At 35.4% G+C, this 17,924-nt stretch overlaps 2 protein-coding genes across 4 annotated transcripts; one reads left to right on the top strand and one right to left on the bottom strand.

Annotated features, from left to right (window-relative positions):
• The first annotated feature begins 225 nt into the window (after positions 1–225).
• Positions 226–3,607, top strand: LOC132190006 (putative disease resistance RPP13-like protein 3). 2 transcript variants are annotated; one of them, XM_059604875.2, is made up of 2 exons: positions 226–2,020; positions 2,982–3,068. In XM_059604875.2, the coding sequence occupies exons 1-2, from the start codon at positions 485–487 to the stop codon at positions 3,021–3,023; spliced, it is 1,578 nt and encodes a 525-aa protein (XP_059460858.2). In that variant the 5' UTR covers positions 226–484; the 3' UTR covers positions 3,024–3,068. The 2 variants fall into 2 exon arrangements, with proteins under 2 accessions (XP_059460858.2, XP_088366965.1); XM_088510839.1 differs by having other exon boundaries at positions 226–3,607.
• A 2,835-nt stretch (positions 3,608–6,442) lies between these two features.
• LOC132190233 (disease resistance protein RPP13) lies at positions 6,443–9,942 on the bottom strand. Of its 2 annotated transcripts, none has more exons than XM_059605155.2 (2): positions 7,173–9,942; positions 6,443–7,040 (listed from the first exon to the last, which is right to left on the bottom strand). In XM_059605155.2, the coding sequence occupies exon 1, from the start codon at positions 9,798–9,800 to the stop codon at positions 7,182–7,184; it is 2,619 nt and encodes an 872-aa protein (XP_059461138.1). In that variant the 5' UTR covers positions 9,801–9,942; the 3' UTR covers positions 6,443–7,040; positions 7,173–7,181. The 2 variants fall into 2 exon arrangements, with proteins under 2 accessions (XP_059461138.1, XP_059461140.2); XM_059605157.2 differs by lacking the exon at positions 6,443–7,040 and having other exon boundaries at positions 7,371–7,474; positions 8,301–9,942.
• Between the last annotated feature and the right edge of the window lie 7,982 nt (positions 9,943–17,924).

Raw genomic sequence — 17,924 nt, 5'->3', positions numbered from 1 at the left:
TAAATAATTGTTGGGGGTGCCCAAAAAACGAAAAAAGAAAGAAGTGGTGGGCCAATAATTACGAATCCCTTCCCTGCCAAAGAAAAGCCTGCACCGTAATTACTACAAAACCAAGAAAAAAGCCTCTACCAAAAGTCTACGACTCTACCGCACTTATTGTTAGGTGCTCAGATTGTTAGGTGCTTGATCATGAATCCCTTTAAATGTATCACTTTTCGCTAGTCTCTCTGGGCACCCAACAAGTCTCTCTTCGTACTTTTTCTGAATACCTTTAACGAGAACAGCCGTGTCCGTGTCTTCTGAACTGCGTCCACTTCTTCCACCGTTCGTTCTCTCCCAATGTCTTTCTTCCCTAACCACAACCACCTCAACTAAGAAGAAGAAAAAAGAATTGAAGAGTAAAGAACTTACATCCTCCCTTCCCTCGCCAGTCACCATGTTTCTCAGTTTTTAAAAGATTTTAAGGGAGGGAAGATACACAAATATGGCCGACTTTGTTGTTAATTTCCTCCTAGAGCACTTGTCCCAGCTACTGGTAAAAGAAGCAAATTCCTTTGGTGGAGTGGAGCATCAAGTCAAGTCACTTCAACGGGAGCTCAGTCTGATAAATATATTCCTCGAGACACCCGAGGGGAAACGAAGCTGTACTCATGAAATGGTGGAGTATAACTCCAAGGGGAAACATGTGATGAGGAAACGGAGCCGCAGTGAAATGTTGAGGAAAATCGTGGACGTTGCTTACGAGGCTGAGGATGTTATCGACACAATCATCTTAAACGTCGCAACACACGCGGACAGGCCGGACAATATTAATCAGGCTACCCACGTAAGACTGCTTCATGATGTTGGAAAGAGGATCCAAGAACTAAAGAAAGAAATCAACAAAATCTACAACAATATTATGGAAAAGGACAGCTTTGAAAGTGATGAAGCTAGCATAGATGCAGCGACAGAGGCACTACCGCACAAACGTTGGAGAGAAGACGAGGAAGATGGCGTGGTGGGCTTCAATTATCTCTTGCCGAATTTGGTGAAACTGCTTACGGAAGGGAATCCACAGCTTGATGTCGTTTCAATCTTCGGTGAAGGTGGGTCGGGCAAGACCACCCTTTCCCTAAAAATCTACAATAATGTTGACATCAAGAGTCACTTTAATTTCCGTGCGGTTGTGTGTATTTCTAAAAATTTCAGAACCTGCAGAGAGGTGTTGGTTGAAATTTTGAAGTCAGAGATGCCAAAATCAGATGAGTTGACAAGGAAGAAGCTGTTCAAATACTTGAGTGAGGATGAACTAAAAAACAAGCTCTTCAAATGCTTGCAAGGGAAGAGGTATCTCGTAGTTTTGGACGGTATTTGGAGAACTCAATTTTGGTATGAGGTAAGATCTGCTTTTCCTGATAACTCGAATGGGAGCAGAATATTGATCACCACTCACATAGAAAAAATGGCTTCACTTGCAAATCTTACTCCTCTTTACCATCTCCCAGCTCTTAACAAAGATGAAAGCTGGGAGCTCTTTAGTAAGAAGGTGTTCCCAGGAGGAAGTTGTCCTACCAATTTAGAAACGCTTGGGAGACAAATCTTGGAAAGTTGTAAAGGTTTACCTCTTTCAATTGTGGTATTAGCGGGCATTTTAGCAAACAAAGAGAATAAATACAAAACATGGGCGAATTTTAATAGTCATGTATATGGGAACTGCAATAAACAAATACGGGAATTATGCTACTTCCAACTGCCCCGAAACATGAAACCATGCCTTTTGTATCTTTGTGTATTCCCAAAAGGCTTTGAGATCCCTGTAAGGCTATTGATCAAGCTGTGGGTAGCGGAGGGTTTCATACAGCACCCTCGCAATATAGACCCAGAGGATGTTGCTGAAGACTACTTGGAGAAGCTCATTGATCAAGGCTGGGTCCAAGTGGCTAGCAGAAGGACTGATGGAGGAGCAAAGACATGCCGCATCCATGATCTCGTCCAAGAGCTCTGCATACAGAGGAGCGTAGTAGACAAATTTCTTGAGGTACTTTTCTCTTTCGCTTCGACCAGTACCACATCCCGCAGAGTTTCCCTCCAGGGTCCCATTGAACCATATGATAGGCCTCAAAATATCTTTGAACCATTTGATATGCTTCAAAATATCTTTGAACCATTTGATATGCTTCAAAATACCCCTCATTTTGATATGCTTCAAAATACCCCTCATTTTGATATGCATCAATATACCATTGACATTGAACCATATCCTATGCATCAATATACCCCTGACACCACATGTGTTCGTTCATTGTTTTTTTTCAACCAAGATACATATGGCTTGGGTCCGAAGCAATGGAAATGGGTTCACGAAAACTTTAAGTTGGGTCGGGTGCTTAATTTAGGGCAAGCACATCTCTACTCCATTCCCACGGTGATAACAAAATTGATCCATTTGAGGTACCTGGGTATAGAATCTGATGCACTGAAAGCTATTCCTTCTTCCATTGGCAAACTTATAAATCTAGAAACACTAAACATGAAAGGTACTTTTCTGAATTGTTTGCCAACAGAGATATGGAAGTTGCGATGTTTAAGGAATCTGTATGTGTCTGGGCCAGTGAGTTTACCTAACGATTTGGACCCAGACGCTGAAGCTCTGTGTAACCTCCAAGTCCTTTCCACTGTATCCCCTAAGCCGCAAAGTTCACTCAGGATGAATAATGTAAGGAACTTAGGATTGTGGTTTGCGTCTGACGAGAGCAACAGCGAAGTAGTAGATGTTTTAAAAAGCCTCCACCATTTACATCATCTTCAAACTTTGAAAATTATAAATTGTTGTGAATATCGTTGTCTTTCAGTGTCGCTTCCATCGACATTAACCAAGATAACGTTAAGACTTGTGCGCTTAAAAGTTCGTCGAGACATGAGAATGCTGGGGGAGCTTCCAAACCTACAGATACTGAAACTACAAAGTTGTTTGCTTTCTAAGCTCCACGTCTTTGCAGGTTCGTTTCCTCAACTTCAGGTCCTTAAATTGGAAAATCTGAAAATGAAAAAATGGAAACAAAGGAGAGGCGCAATGCCATGCCTCAAGCATTTGGTTATCAAACAATGCAGTGAGTTGACCATGCTCCCTTTAATTCGATTGAGTTTGACCGCATTACGAGATGTACAAGTATTATGGAGCAACTCAGTATCAGCAAAGATGCTTCAGGAATTGCAGGTGACGTTTGGGTTCAATCTATTGATCTATCCTCCTATGATTGACGACCTTCATGAAAAAACTGCCTCTTGACAAGTTTACCAATTAATTTAACTGCTCTTGGTTTATGTCTTTTTGCAAGTTATTTATGGAGTGACAGAGATGGTGTTCCTTTCTATTGCTGTTACCTGTAATGAGGTAACTAGTCCCCCGCATGGTCTTTGCTGCTCAGTTTGTTGTCTTTATTTTTCGTTGTCATGGAATGATTTTATGTTTGTTGCTTCTAATAATGTGTGTTTGTATCTTCGTTATTCGAGGCATGCCACCAGCAGACTGTTTAGATGAAACGTTAGTGTTTCTAATAGCTGTCTGTAAGCTGTTAGTGGCTGTTTCTAATTGTGTTTCTATTAATAGCTGTTAATGATAAATACTGGATTGTATTACAAATTTGCAAGGTGTTGAGCTAGTTTTTATGTTCAAAATCAAAAGGTGTGGTGACTTTTATGCTTTTATTAACCACACAATTGAGCAACAATGCATGAATCTCCTTGATATTGTTTATCAACAAAGCTGCAAAACTATCTTTTAGTAGCCAAATAAACAGTCAAGTTTACGAAGACATTTTGAACAGCGAAACTTTTGCTGCACTTCAACCCTAATAATTTAATTAATACTTTAACACTTTTTCTCACGTATAGGCTTAACAAACCGTCCTTAATAAATAACACCAACATATAATCTTTAATTAAAATGTAAGGTAAACAATGAAAAACAAAGTTAGAACCCAAACCATTTGTTACTTGTCTCAAAAGCTGATAATAATTAATTAATATTCTAAAATTCAATTGTGCCTGCCAAACCATGTAAAATAACCAAACCGTCACATAACTTGGCACCTTAAAATTCAATTGAGCATTCAATGAACTAGCTACTCTTTAGCTAAAATTTAACTAGAAAACTCACTTTTCTAGTTTAACTAGCCACTTTTCAAAAGCACTCCATATCAAACTCTTTAAATATTTCTCCAGTATATTTAGATACTTTTTTTTTTTTTTTTTTTTTTGAGGTAATAGTGGAATTCTCATTTGTAAATCAGCCAACCAGAGCAAAATGCTCTAGCTGATAAATAGATACTTTTATTTATTCTTTCTAAAATCACCACCAATATCTAACATTCATCATCAATTGCACAAATTGGTGCGTCTACTGAATGCAGGTTTGTTGGCATCAAATCTATAACCCAAAAAAAAAAAAAAAAAAAAAAGACAAATAAAAACGAAAGCAAAACAGAGCCACTAAGGCCATTTACAGTTTCAACGAAAAAGAGCAACACCCATCAATGTAAGAACAAAAAACTTTCACCATACAAATTCAATGACAATCTCAAATGCATAGCCATCTATCGACTATCAGCGATAATAAAAAGTCAATCTTTTCTCGGCATTAATCAACTTGACCAACTCAATCACCGTGAGTGTCCCGACAGATTTGGTTGTTGGAGTAGTTACCCTAGCTTAGGAAGCTGCTTCATGCTTTATTAACTCAAAAGTCTTGTGTCTTTACCTTAATAAACACACTTTTGACAATTGAGGCTCAGTTTTCACTTTAGCTATAATTGTTGGTTTTCATAGTCATAATTGTTGAAAATTGAAGCCATTCTTGAGCTTCTTGGATTGAGATCCCTCCAATTATTCAAAATTTGATATTTTCATGTTATGAAATTATGGCTGTTCATTAAATTCGATGATCTATAAAATGACAGCTGCTTTTGTATAACAAATATAATAAATTTTGATTTTAAGCTGACGTGAAGTGGGGATTGAGATCCCCTCGATTATACAAAACAAACTGGTATTTTATAGACCATTAGATTTAATGAATGGTCATTATTTCGTAACATGAAAATCTCAAATTTTGAATAATTGAAAGGAACCGCAATCCGAGCTTTCCTCTACCAGCTTTGACATAAGAGCCATTATTGTTGAAAATTGATGTTGGGGAGAGAAATTGTACATACCAAATTTTAAAACCCTCATTTAAAGATATATTAATATTTATATTAAGCGTGTTAATTATTCATGAGGAATTTATGGGATTTTAAGAATATTATAAGATTAAATTTCGGTTGGATTATATTAAGTTAAACACAATGGGTTAAGGCTCGTTCAAGCTCATTAACTCTGACAGAAAATATTGAAGAGTTGTTGAACGTATGTGTCAGCTTTAATTTTTGGTGGATTAGTTGAGAGATTATTTTAAGGAGTGATATGTCAGTTTTGTGGAAAAATCTGCACCCAAATCATGCACACCTCCTCCGGATAGCGTTGTTTCAATATTATTTTTGATATATATTTTATTTTTGTTTTTACTAAAAATATAGGCAAATATCAACCTACGTCAATTTGTGGAAAATGAAAAAAGTTGCAACGTTCCTGGTAGCTGAGAAAAGGAGAGAAAGAAAGTTTATTTTATTATTATTTTTGTGTTTTTCATTACGCTCTCAAGAAGATTTTTACGCACCATTATATTTTATAATTAGTTGATCTCAAGGAGCCCGGCTTGGACAATGGCCCTTATCCTCTTTCGCATGGGGCTACAATTTCCACGTCTCAAATGCCAAAGGAAGCCCCATAGTTAAATTCGGCCTTCTACTTAAGGCTGAATGGGCTTCGAAAAAGTGTAAAGCAAGGATGAGATCATGAGAATAAGCAAATGCCAAACCAAACGTATGTTTTCATCGGAACTAGGATGAATTTATGATACAATTTTAGACGAATTAAAAATAATAAATTTAATCATTTAATTAATACATCAAAAATCTTCATATCGCTATATATATATGCGGTGATGCATTATTGTCATATACGAGTAAGAGTAATGCTATACATCACTTCATTATTCTCATCTCATCCCTCTAAGACGGGTGCGACGTGGTTCTCATAACATTTTAATGCATGAAGATTAACTATTTGGTTAAGGAATAAATAGAATTACTCGTAATATACTAATTTCTTACCCACATTGGTTAAATATCACGGAGCAACAAATATTGGTTAGTAATCTCACTTATAGTTGGCATCTAATACTAATAAGGTACATGTTTATTTTTTTATTTTTTATTTTTTGACATGTTCGCACAAGGAAGGGGGAGGAGGATTCAAACAAGGTACGTGTTTATTAAAATTACCATTCAAATCATCAAAACTTCAAAACCAATTACATACCGACATGTGTCAACAAGTTGTAAATTCAAAGTCCCTGCATTAGAGCAACACTATTCTTCAATAATTGAAAATTAAATGGAAGCAGAAACGATGTCCTAGATTATTGAAAATTTATTTAAATAAACATTTCAATGTCTCCATTCCCTGTTGTTTTTGGTAGGAACCCTTTTCAATAATTAATGAGTAATTCTAGATGGCATACTTGTGTCAAACTAAGAATAATGTGGCTATTAAAATCACAATTGAACTTGTGATTGATCATTATTGAATTTTGATCAAAGGGTGATTTTAATAGCCACATGTCCCCAAGAGGTAGCTCAATCGGCTAGTACTACGCCTAATGAAGTGGAGGTCATTAGTTCGAATCCCCTCTCCTTCCTCTTGTGCGGACATGTCAAATCAAAAAAAATAAAAATAGCCACATTATTCTTAGTGGGACACAAACAGACTATCTAGAATTACTCGTAATTAAGGGGAATTCCTTTCATCATAGTCCTGCTTGAACAATCAACGGTAACAAGAAAGTACGTGCAACTACAAAAAGTTGGAGTAGAATACAAATGAGAAGCACCAGCTAGCCACAGAGGTGGGAGAGCCTTGCAACAGCAGTGGAAATGAAACGTTTCCGTCGAAGTTCACTGTTATTAAGTAATTATAATATTAATTGAAGAAAAGACAAAAGCAAGAGAAATTAATCGGTAACTTTATTAAGAGAAATGCGATGCAATTGGATCAGAATAGAAAGAAACAAAGGTAGAGAAAGTAAATACCGGAGTGATCTAGATCATCGCAATTCTGTCATAAAAGGAGTCAGCCAGAGGAGGCTCAATCACTAGATTGAACTCATGATCGTTCTGCATATTTTGAAGCGTCATTACAGATTCTCTGCTGCTCCATAATACCTCCACATCACGCAAAGCCAACAGACTCCATGGTTCCGAAGGGAGTACAGTCAACCCAGTGCATTCTTTGATAACCAAATGCTTGAGGTATGGCATTGTGTTTTCCTCTTGTTTCCATTCTTCAATTCTCAATTTTTCCAATCTCAAAACTTCGAGGCTAGGGAATGAACCTGCAATGAATTCGAAGTTACTAGAAAGCAAGCAACTTTTTAGTTTCAGTATCAGAAGACCGGTAAGTTCCCCCAGAAGTTTCATGCTGCCATCGACTTCTATGCTCACTCGGCTTAAAGTTATCTTGGTGATGTTGGATGGAAATTGAATCGGCAAACCAGGATGCTCTGAACAATTTATAATTTTCAGTGTTTGAAGATGAGATGAGTGGGTGAGGCTTCTCAAAACATCTGCTACTTCGCTCTTGCTCTCGTCCTCAAACCATATTCCTAATTTCCTTATATTAGGAGGGTTGCCCTTGACAATTAGGCCCACATTTTGTGGGGTAAGAGAGACGGTGGAAAGGACTTGAAGGCTCCACAGACCTTTAATGTCTGGGTCCAAATAGTCAGGAAGACCCACTGGCCCAGACATATGCAAATTCCTTAAGCGTCGCAATTTCCATATCCCTTTTGGCAAGCGATTTAGAAAGGTACTACCTCTCAGGTCAAGTGTTTCTAAATTCGTAAGGCTGCAAATGGAAGCGGTAATATCTCCCATTGCATCAAGTTTTATACCCAAGTACCTCAAATGGATGAATCTTCCTATGCTTGTGTGATCGGAGAGATTTACATGCCCCAAATTAAACACCCGAACCAACAACAAGTTTTCCTGGACCCATGTCCAGTGCTTTTGATCAAATTCATTTGTATCTTGGCCAAGAAACAACAAAGAACGAGGAATCGTAGAGTGAGTGGGGTTTGAAGAAATATATGAATCAATGCTACCTTGAATAGAAAGCCTACGGGATTTGTTTACAAATGAAGGGTTAACATCTGTACATACCTCGAGAAATTTTTCTTCAGCACTCTGTGATATGCAGAGATCTCGTAAAAGATCATGAATACGGCATGTCTTTACAGATCTTCTATCTGCCCTCCTGCTAGCTACTTGGATCAAGCTTCGATCAATGAGCTGCTCCAAGTAGTCTTCAGCAACATCCTCAGGGTTTTTATTGGGAGTGTGCTCTATGAAACTCTCGGCTATCCAAAGGTTAATTAGTTGCCTTACAGGAATCTCAGAGTCTTCTAGGTATGCACCAAGATACAAAAAACACGGTTTTAAGGGCCGGGGTAGGTGGGTGTAGCTCAAGGCTAGTATGTCTCTGCATTCAGTAAGGTGGCAATTTACCTGAATAAATTTCGACCATGTTAGCAATTCTTGTTGTTCGTGTTTTAAAATGCCCGCTAATACCACAATTGAAAGTGGTAAGCCACGACAGCTTTCTGCTAGTTGTCTGGCCAGAGGCTTTAACTCGGGGCGACATTCTCCTCCTTGAAACACTTTCTTATGAAAGAGTTCACAGCTTTCGTCGCTATTAAGAAATGGGAGAATGTAGGGAGGAGTACTACTTGCCTTCAAAGCCACAGCTTTATTACGACTGGTGATTAAGATTCTGCTTCCATTAGAGTTATCAGGAAATACAGATCTTACCTCATCCCAGAAATCAGTTTTCCAGATGTCGTCCATGACTATTAAATACCTCTCCCGGTTCAAGTATTTGGACAATGTCTCTTTTAATTCGCCGTCCCCCATGCCTTCAAGATTCCTTCTCAGCTCCTTCGAAATTGGCATCTCCTTTAAAATTTTAAACAACAGCTCTCTAGTTTTGGCATGTTGAGATACATACACCCATACACGGCGTGCAAAGAAGCTCCTGACCTGAGTAGTGTTGTAGATTTTCCGGGCAAGAGTTGTTTTGCCCAACCCACCCATGCCGATTATTGAAATCACATCAAGCTTAGTACCTTTTTTCCTAAAAAGCTTCTCCAATTCCACTGAGTTATTGTTGAAGCCCACCACGTCATCTTCCCTGACTTCTGACCAATGTTTGTGCAGTTCCTGCTTTCGATCGGGCTCTGCATCTACACTAGTTTCAGGTCTTTCAATGGCGTACTTTTTGGCATTGTTGAAGATATTATTGATTTCATTCTTGAGGTTTACTATTGTCTTTGCTAAATCGACAAGCTCTTTTGGGCGGCCACACCCCTGGAGTATATTCACCACCGATTTCCTCCTGCTGTGTTTTGAGGTTTTGATGAGGATGTATTTATCGATTACATCCTCAGCCTCGTAAGCCTTCTCCCTGATTTGCCCTATTACCACCTCCGATATGGCATCCTTCTTCCGATTGCCCTCGGGTGGATCCAGGTAGGCAGATATGAGACCGAGCTCCAGCTTAAGTGACTCGACGTCATTCTTCACTTCACAAAGGAGTTTTATTTCTTCTCCGAGTAGCCGGACCAAGTACTGTACGACGGGAGTGAGGAGACCGGTGGCCTCCATTTAGGCTTATCTTCCCACCCTCAAATCTTTTTACAAACTCAGAAAGGAGGCCAGGGTGAGGAAAGAGAAGATGAAAGGAAACTGATCGATTAAGTTCGGTAAATCACCGGTATTTACGTTTCGATTTTGGAGAGCCACTCACAACCTGTTTATCTCACTTCTTTCTTTATTTTTTTTATTTTTTTAAAGCTTTTTTGTATTTATTTGTTTGAGTTGGGTAGCGGTTAACAGGAATGAACGGCAGAAGAAATATACACAGTTCAGAAGCCGCGGCTGTTCTCGTTGAGGTATAAAAGAAGTATTAAGAAGAAGCGAAGATCTTTTCGGTCAATAAATCAGCTTCGGTGATTTTGTAAATTCATACGCATATAAGAAAGAGATATGCTATAGCGCAATAAAATAATTATTTTTGGCCCATAAAAGTTTTAGGTGTTAAGAGGTCAAAGACTTATTAGTGGGTGGGACCACAACAATTATAGATGGAGCCTATGATCTCTTGCCACCTAACACTTTATGAACAAAAAATGATCATTTTATTGCATTATAGCATTTTTCTATAAGAAAATGGTTATTATCCTTATATGACCCGGATACAATCGATAAAATGAGTAAAGTTTGAAATTATAATGCTTTCGAAATTAATTAATTTCGAGTTTTACTACCAATGCCTCCATTTCCAAGCTAATTAGCTTGTGGTATTACCCTGAACACATAATAAATTATATAGCGGAAAGCTGAATAAAAAAGATCTAAATTATTACTAAAATTATCTTTAACAATTCATCATCTATATCATCGAATATAAACATATAACTTTCATGAAAATGGCTGAAATTATTGAATCAAAGAAGTCAAACAAAAACAAAGTATTAATCGCATCGATGATTTGATTGATTGTTCATGAAAAAAAAATTCAAAGAAAAACAATTATTGAACCAAAGCAAATGGCTAGACGGTAGTCATGGTGGAACCAAAGTCAGTGTTGCGGTCCGTGTCACGTGCTTCCAATAAATGGGGTGCGTATATGGTGAGAGACGTGACACAAGATATTTCTAGAATTATTTATATATAGTCACAAAATAAAAAAAATAAAATAAAACATGATAAGGATCATTTATCCGGAGTCCTGAATTTTTGTTTTTAAACAATGGCCCTTTTTGTTTTTACCGATGTCCTGGAGGCCTTTCACACCATGGTCATGATCTTCGCCGACCGCGAACCGGCTTGGAGGTGCACGGCCTTGTTGGGCTCCGACCCCACCGCTAGAAGCGTCTGTGGGCTCGGACCGGGCTTGTGGGAGAGGGCCGGTGGCTCGGGAAGCTCGACGGTGGTGGAGTGGGGGTTGGTTTGTGGAGAGAAGTACAGGGTCGGGAAGAAAGAAGTTTTTATTTTTATTTTTATTTTGAAGTGAGGAAAAGTGTGTAGAAGAAGTTTGAGGAAGACAGACAGAACATCGGTAAAAACAAAAAGGGCCATCGTTTAAAAACAAAAGTTATTGCATGAAATTCTTACACCATTGGATTTCATCAAGGGCCAGGATCCCTCAACATGAGATTCTCCAATTAATCTCAATTGGAGGGGATCCTGGTCCCAAAAATAAAGTATTAATCGGTGATGTGATTGATTGTTCATGAAAAAAGAATTCAAAGAAAAACAATTATTGAACCAAAGCAAATGGCTAGACGGCGGTAGTCATGATGGAACCAAAGTCAGTGTTGGGGTCCATGTCACGTGCTTCCAATAAATGGGGTGCGTACATGGTAGGAAAAGGATCTTTTCCATTTCAAAATCTCTCAATTTCTTTTATTTAATGTATTTTGAAAGGTATTATATTTAATGCACTATCATTATTAAAATTTTTGGACAACACTATCCTTCAAAATGCACTAAATAAAAGAAATTGAGAGATTTTGAAATAGAAAGGATCCTTTTCCTACCTGGTGAGAGACGTGACGCAAGATATTTCTAGAATTATTTATATATAGTCACAAAATATTAAAAAAAAAAAAATTGTGGAAAGAAAAAAAAAAAACATGATAAGGATTATTTTTCCATATCAATCCTCCATTTAGGATTTGTAATTATCATGTTGCTTTTACCAAGTCGGATTTGAAAAAGATTGTAGAAACTTTCAAGATTCGTGTTCTTCAAGCATCATTTGCTTTGGTTCCAAAATCGTTTAGCTTTTGTCCAAGACGTAAAGAACGAGTCATTTACAATCCTATTGCAATTATTTATAAACACATTTCTTATCTATCGTACTTTTTTGGTATTGTTTCTGCTGTTAGGGTTTATTGTTGAACAACCCACTCCCTTACAATTCCACTTAAAACACGCTTTATTAGTTGGTATAAAATAATTATAAAAAGTAACCTTACTCAATTTTGTCAATTTTGTTTATTTCTTTACATACGGTGCTCTCGAGGATGAAGATTTATATCATTAAGTTATTTGAATTTCATAAGAATTCAGTAAAATTATGAGAATTCAGTAAAATTATGAGAATTGAGTAGCTAAGTCATCTAAAAAGCACATAGATTGTTTGGGAAGCAAGATTTTCCAACTCAAACTGAAATTTTTTCTAAATTCATGTTTGGCAATTTTTTAAACTCAATTCAACTCAACTCAAAAAATTTCAACTTAACTCAAAAATTTTCATCCAAATTAATAAAAATTATAAATAAAGATTGAAAAAATAAATAAATAAATTTAGGGTAGCCGAAACACCCCAGGTGGTAGTTGGGCCACCCCAAGCCCAACTGGGGTGGTCCGACCACCCCTTAATATTTTATTATTTTTGTAAACTTCTTATTATTATTTTTTAATTAAATTTAAAATATATAGAATATTTTATTATTATTTCTATCAATGTGACATATGTTTCATTTATGGCCTTAGGATATCTCTCAAGAGAGATCCTAATTATTAATTGACATATTTTCTAATTATTTGACATATTTTCAACTATTATAGAGTTGGCTCGGTTGCCTTTATTTATTTATTTTTTTTTTTGTAACTTTTCCCTCTCCCCTCTTCCCCGCATTGAAAAAAAAAAGAAAAAAAAAAAGAAAAAAAAAAAGAAAAAAAAAAAGAAAAAAAAAAAGAAGGGGGTGGGGGGTGGTGGGGGGTATGAGCATTTTAAAAATAATAATAATAATAATAATTTGAACTTTGCTAGTATTATTTTTTATATTAGCTTAGATTTATCTTCTTTTTAAAGTTGGAATGCTTTGAAATGATGGTAATGTGCAAATTTTAGAGTATACATTTTAGGCAAAGTAATTGCTACTTGCTTCTCGTCTCGTATTTCAAAGTATTTTCATGAGATATCTTATTCTCTTTTCCATTTAAATAAGAGTAGGAAAATCTCACTTTGTAACAACCCTTTTTCCTACGTCAATTAGAAGATCGTACTTTAACTAACATAAGTATGCTAATCTTTGCAAGCAGATTGTACTTTTTTCCCCCTTTCTAATAAGTAGATCATTTTATGTTGATATCTCATGCTTTGGTTTAGAAACAATAAGTTTAACTCCTCTTGTATCCCCCTCCCACGTTCCTGTATTGTATTTGAATAAATAAAATAAAATTATAAAAAATAAATAAATAAAAAGTGGAACCCCTCCAGTGAATTCAGAGCTACATGGCCTAAAAGAATTTCCTTACTAACACATGCCAGCTGGTTCTAAAATGAGTCCCTTTTGTGATCCAAAGTACTAATATTGCCTATTATATATATACAACCTTTCGAGTAATGCCGTTATGGAGAGAATCCGTTTTTAAAAGTGTCAATTATGCTACATAGATTTAATTTAAGGGTGAATTAAATTAAGCTGGAAGAGAAATGATAGGATTATAAAATATTTTACAAAATAATTTTATTGTCCTATTATAATTGAAAACGAGATAAATTTATATTTTAAAAAATTTAATCATATTTTTTTTAAAAAAAAAAAAAAAAATTAGAAGCCTAACAATTTTTCAGCTGAAAAGGCTAAAAAAAAAAAAATTGCTAAATAGAAAATCTCTTTTTAAACCATGAGATGGTAGAATTTGTAAATGGGTTAAAGTAATTCCAAAAATATTTATGTATAATATTTATCCCACAAAAGAAAAGGTAATTGTGAAGTGGGAGAGTGTTGTTCTCAAAGTTATAATTGTCAGAGTCATTCATTTATGAGGACCTCAAAGGGAAGTTGTGGCATTCAAAACTCTCCGCATCCAATTCACAATGCTCCAATTACCTCGCATTTACTCCGATCAACGGATGGACGGATGGATGGGACGGATGTGCTCTGCGCCTGCATTGGTGGTGGCTCAGAAACGACCACCTAATCTATCGTGATTCGTGAGAGAGAGAACACGTAAGTATGCATGTGAAGCTCATAAATGAGACAATTGGGGCTGAGATTTGTGTCGTCTTCATGTGGTCCCCCCCTCTGGCCTCCACGCACAACAGGACAAAAAGAAGTCAGTTGAGTATAACACGGCCATCAATAATGGGGAGGAATAGGTCTGTCAATAGAAAAAGAGAAAAGGAAAGCAGAAAAAAGTATCCAGCTAGCAAAGGAAAAAACCAAACACAATCTCGTCCTTATTACATCAAAACCATGTGACCTTGTCCCCAAAAAAAAAAATAATAATAGTCGTTTTTTCTTTACCTGCCAGAAGAGAACAAAGCCATGTGAAAATCTGCTTTTTGTAAATGATCCTCTGATGACTAAGAGCATTTTCAGCGGACTCTTTATAAGGGAGTCTGTTCCCTATGTATAAGGAATATGTTCAAAAAATCACAAAAAATATTCCACAGCAGATTCCTTAAATGAGCCTCAACCATGAGGATCGCTACAGTAAAACCCAAAGTATAGGGTTCCACTATTGCGATCCTTATGATTATTAAATTAAAAAAAAAAACATCTCTCTCTCTTCTTTACACTCTCCTCTCTCCTCTTACAATTCTCTCTTCTCTCTCCTCTCATATATATAATATAATAAAAATAAATAAATATTTTAATGATATAGGGAATGATTAAGGGAAGCTATTGGGGTGTATTTTGACATAAGGAAGCAAAAAGTAGTTTGAATCCTTAAATATAAGAAAAATGATGAGAAATCTGCTGAAAATGCTCTTAGCGATAGCAGTAGTCCTTCTAACATTTCCACCACAAAAGTCTGATTCATGGAGCAGTGGAAAGGACAGAATCTCTGCTGGATCACCGACACACCCGGACATGCAATTTTGTCAAATATCAAGGGTCTAAAATGCAATTTGAGAAGAAATGATGGATTGGATCCAGCAATAGTGGGAGAATTACTGAATTTTTTTTTTTTTTTGTTAATCTGTCCCATCCATCCGTCGATCGGAGTAAATGCGAGATAGTTGGAGCATTGGAAATTGGATGCGGAGAGTTTTAAATGCCACAACTTCCCTTTGAGGTCCTCATAAATGAATGACTCTGACAATTCTAACTTTGAGAACAATACTCTCCCACTTCACAATTACCTTTTCTTTTGTGGGATAAATATTATACATAAATATTTTTAGAATTACTTTAACCCATTTACAAATTCTACTAGCTCATGGTTTAAAAAGAGATTTTCTATTTAGCAATTTTTTTTTTTTTTTAGCCTTTTCAGCTGAAAAATTGTTAGGCTTCTAATTTTTTTTTTTTTTTTTTTTTTTAATTTAAAAAAAATATGATTAAATTTTTTAAAATATAAATTTATCTCGTTTTCAATTATAATAGGACAATAAAATTATTTTGTAAAATATTTTATAATCCTATCATTTCTCTTCCAGCTTAATTTAATTCACCCTTAATTTAATCCTTGATATATTTGCCGATAGTTAAGAGTAGTAATTACTAACGTTCCTGCTCTGCTAGTTAACACGCTTTGGACAAATTTTTTTGTTGTTTAGCCCACAAGATCTCCATCAACAATTAAATAATTGATGCAGTGCAACTTGACTTTGATATCAATTAATGCAACGTGTAGTGATTAGTTTGCCAAGACAAACAAGATAAGAATCACAACTCTTCTTAAAACTAATACTCAATCAAGGATTTAATGTGGATAGAAAAGAAAACCACTCTTAAAAGTGTTTTTCATTGATCACTGGTCAAAATAACATAATAAATTAAGGCTATAGATAGCCATTACATATATTTATACTACCTAGACTCCTGAACCTAAGAAAACGCTCAAATAAAAGTTTGTTTACAAAAATTTATTGGAGCTTGTCTGAACGTGTAAGAGGTTCTTTCGAACCTAACTATGGTTTCCTCGTATTCTTACATGAATTGTCAATTCACACAGCAGCTCGTTCTAACCCAACTTTAAACGAGTGCATCTATGAATAACTCATTCGAACCCAACTTCATATGAGTTATTGAACGAGCTATTTTGTCAACTTGTTTTAAAGCTTGTTCAAACATAAACAACATACGAGCAATTTTGTACGGCTTTTCAATTTTCTTTTTACTGTCTATTTTAACTCAGTAAACATTTGAATTAGGAAAACTTAATGAAATATGACTTTGTAACCCTCTAAATGAGCTTTCCAACGCCATTAATTATGTCTCCATATGATGTCAGAATCGCTATATATGTCCCTTTTGTTAAAGCAAATATGATTGAAAATTGTCCTCTATCAACAACCTTCATTATTCGACCTATGGCCCACGAAGGAATGTGGGTCAAACACGGTAGAGGATTTTCTTCTATCCATTTTGGATTAGAGAATATCCAATTAATAATTAGGATCTCTCTAAGGTCATAAATGAAACATATGTCCCATTGATAGAAATAATAATAAAATATTACATATATTTTAAATTTAAATAAAAAAATAATAATAAGAAGTTTTAAAAAATAATAAAATATTAAGGGGTGGTCGGACCACCCCAGTTGGGCTTGGGGTGGCCCAGCCACCACCTGAGGTGTTTCGGCTACCCTAAATTTATTTATTTATTTATTTTTTCAATATTTATTTATAATTTTTATTAATTGGGTTGAAAATTGTTGAGTTAAGTTGAAATTTTTTGAGTTGAGTTGAATTGAGTTTAAAAAATTGCCAAACTTGAATTTAGAAAAAATTTGAGATTGAGTTGGAAAATCTTGCTTCCCAAACAAGGCCTTCTTATCTATCGTACTTTTTTGGTATTGTTTCTGCTGTTAGGGTTTATTGTTGAACAACCCACTCCCTTACAATTCCACTTAAAACACGCTTTATTAGTTGGTATAAAATAATTATAAAAAGTAACCTTACTCAATTTTGTCAATTTTGTTTATTTCTTTACATACGGTGCTCTCGAGGATGAAGATTTATATCATTAAGTTATTTGAATTTCATAAGAATTCAGTAAAATTATGAGAATTGAGTAGCTAAGTCATCTAAAAAGCACATAGTAATGTTACAAACATTTTTACTTTCTCACACCCATTTTTAAACACTAAAATTAGACCAAAATTCAATAACAATTAATACTAAATTCAGTGGTAATTTTTTTTTTTAAAAAAAAATCTCTTAAAAGGATGAAAATGTGTCTAAAGAAGTGTAAGTGTGTTTAACATTATTCAAAAGCAAGTGCAATTTCAGTTCAACTAATCCTTTATAACCGACGCATGTTTTGATGAAAAAAAATCATAGCTCCTAAATTTGTATTTGATTTAAATTTAATCATTAAGTTTATAATTATATTAATAAAGTCTTTCATTTTAAGTTATACCCAATTCAAAATACGTCTCGATGTTAGAATTAATTTATGGACGTAATCTTTGTTTAATTTAATAAATACTTGTACTCAATGCCTCAATTGGAGGGAAAATAATCATTTCCATTTTGAAAGCCTTCAATTTCTTTTATTTAGTGCATTTTAAAGGGTAATGTTGTCCAAAAATTTTAATGATAATAATACATTAAATATAATACCTTTTAAAATGTACTAAATAAAAAAAATTAAGAAATTTTGAAATTGAGAGGGTCCTTTTTCCAACTAAGCCGGCCTTCTGAACTCTTCTAATCTCTTTCTCCCCTATCCACTACCACCTCCACCAATAAAAACGTAATAGTCGAGAGAGAGAGAGAGAGGCTTCCAGAAATCGAAACGTAAACGCCTGTGT

This window comes from Corylus avellana, chromosome 9 (genome assembly GCF_965113065.1).
Source record: "Corylus avellana chromosome 9, dhCorAvel1.hap1.2, whole genome shotgun sequence".
Lineage (NCBI taxonomy): Eukaryota > Viridiplantae > Streptophyta > Magnoliopsida > Fagales > Betulaceae > Corylus > Corylus avellana.
The sequence above is the reverse complement of the archived record's forward strand: the minus strand, read 5'-3'. Positions and strand labels throughout refer to the sequence as shown.

Bases quoted from the DNA above. Each gene is read 5' to 3' on its own strand.
- LOC132190233 (XM_059605155.2), bottom strand. From the start codon at position 9,800: ATGGAGGCCACCGGTCTCCTCACTCCCGTCGTACAGTACTTGGTCCGG.
- LOC132190006 (XM_088510839.1), top strand. From the start codon at position 485: ATGGCCGACTTTGTTGTTAATTTCCTCCTAGAGCACTTGTCCCAGCTA.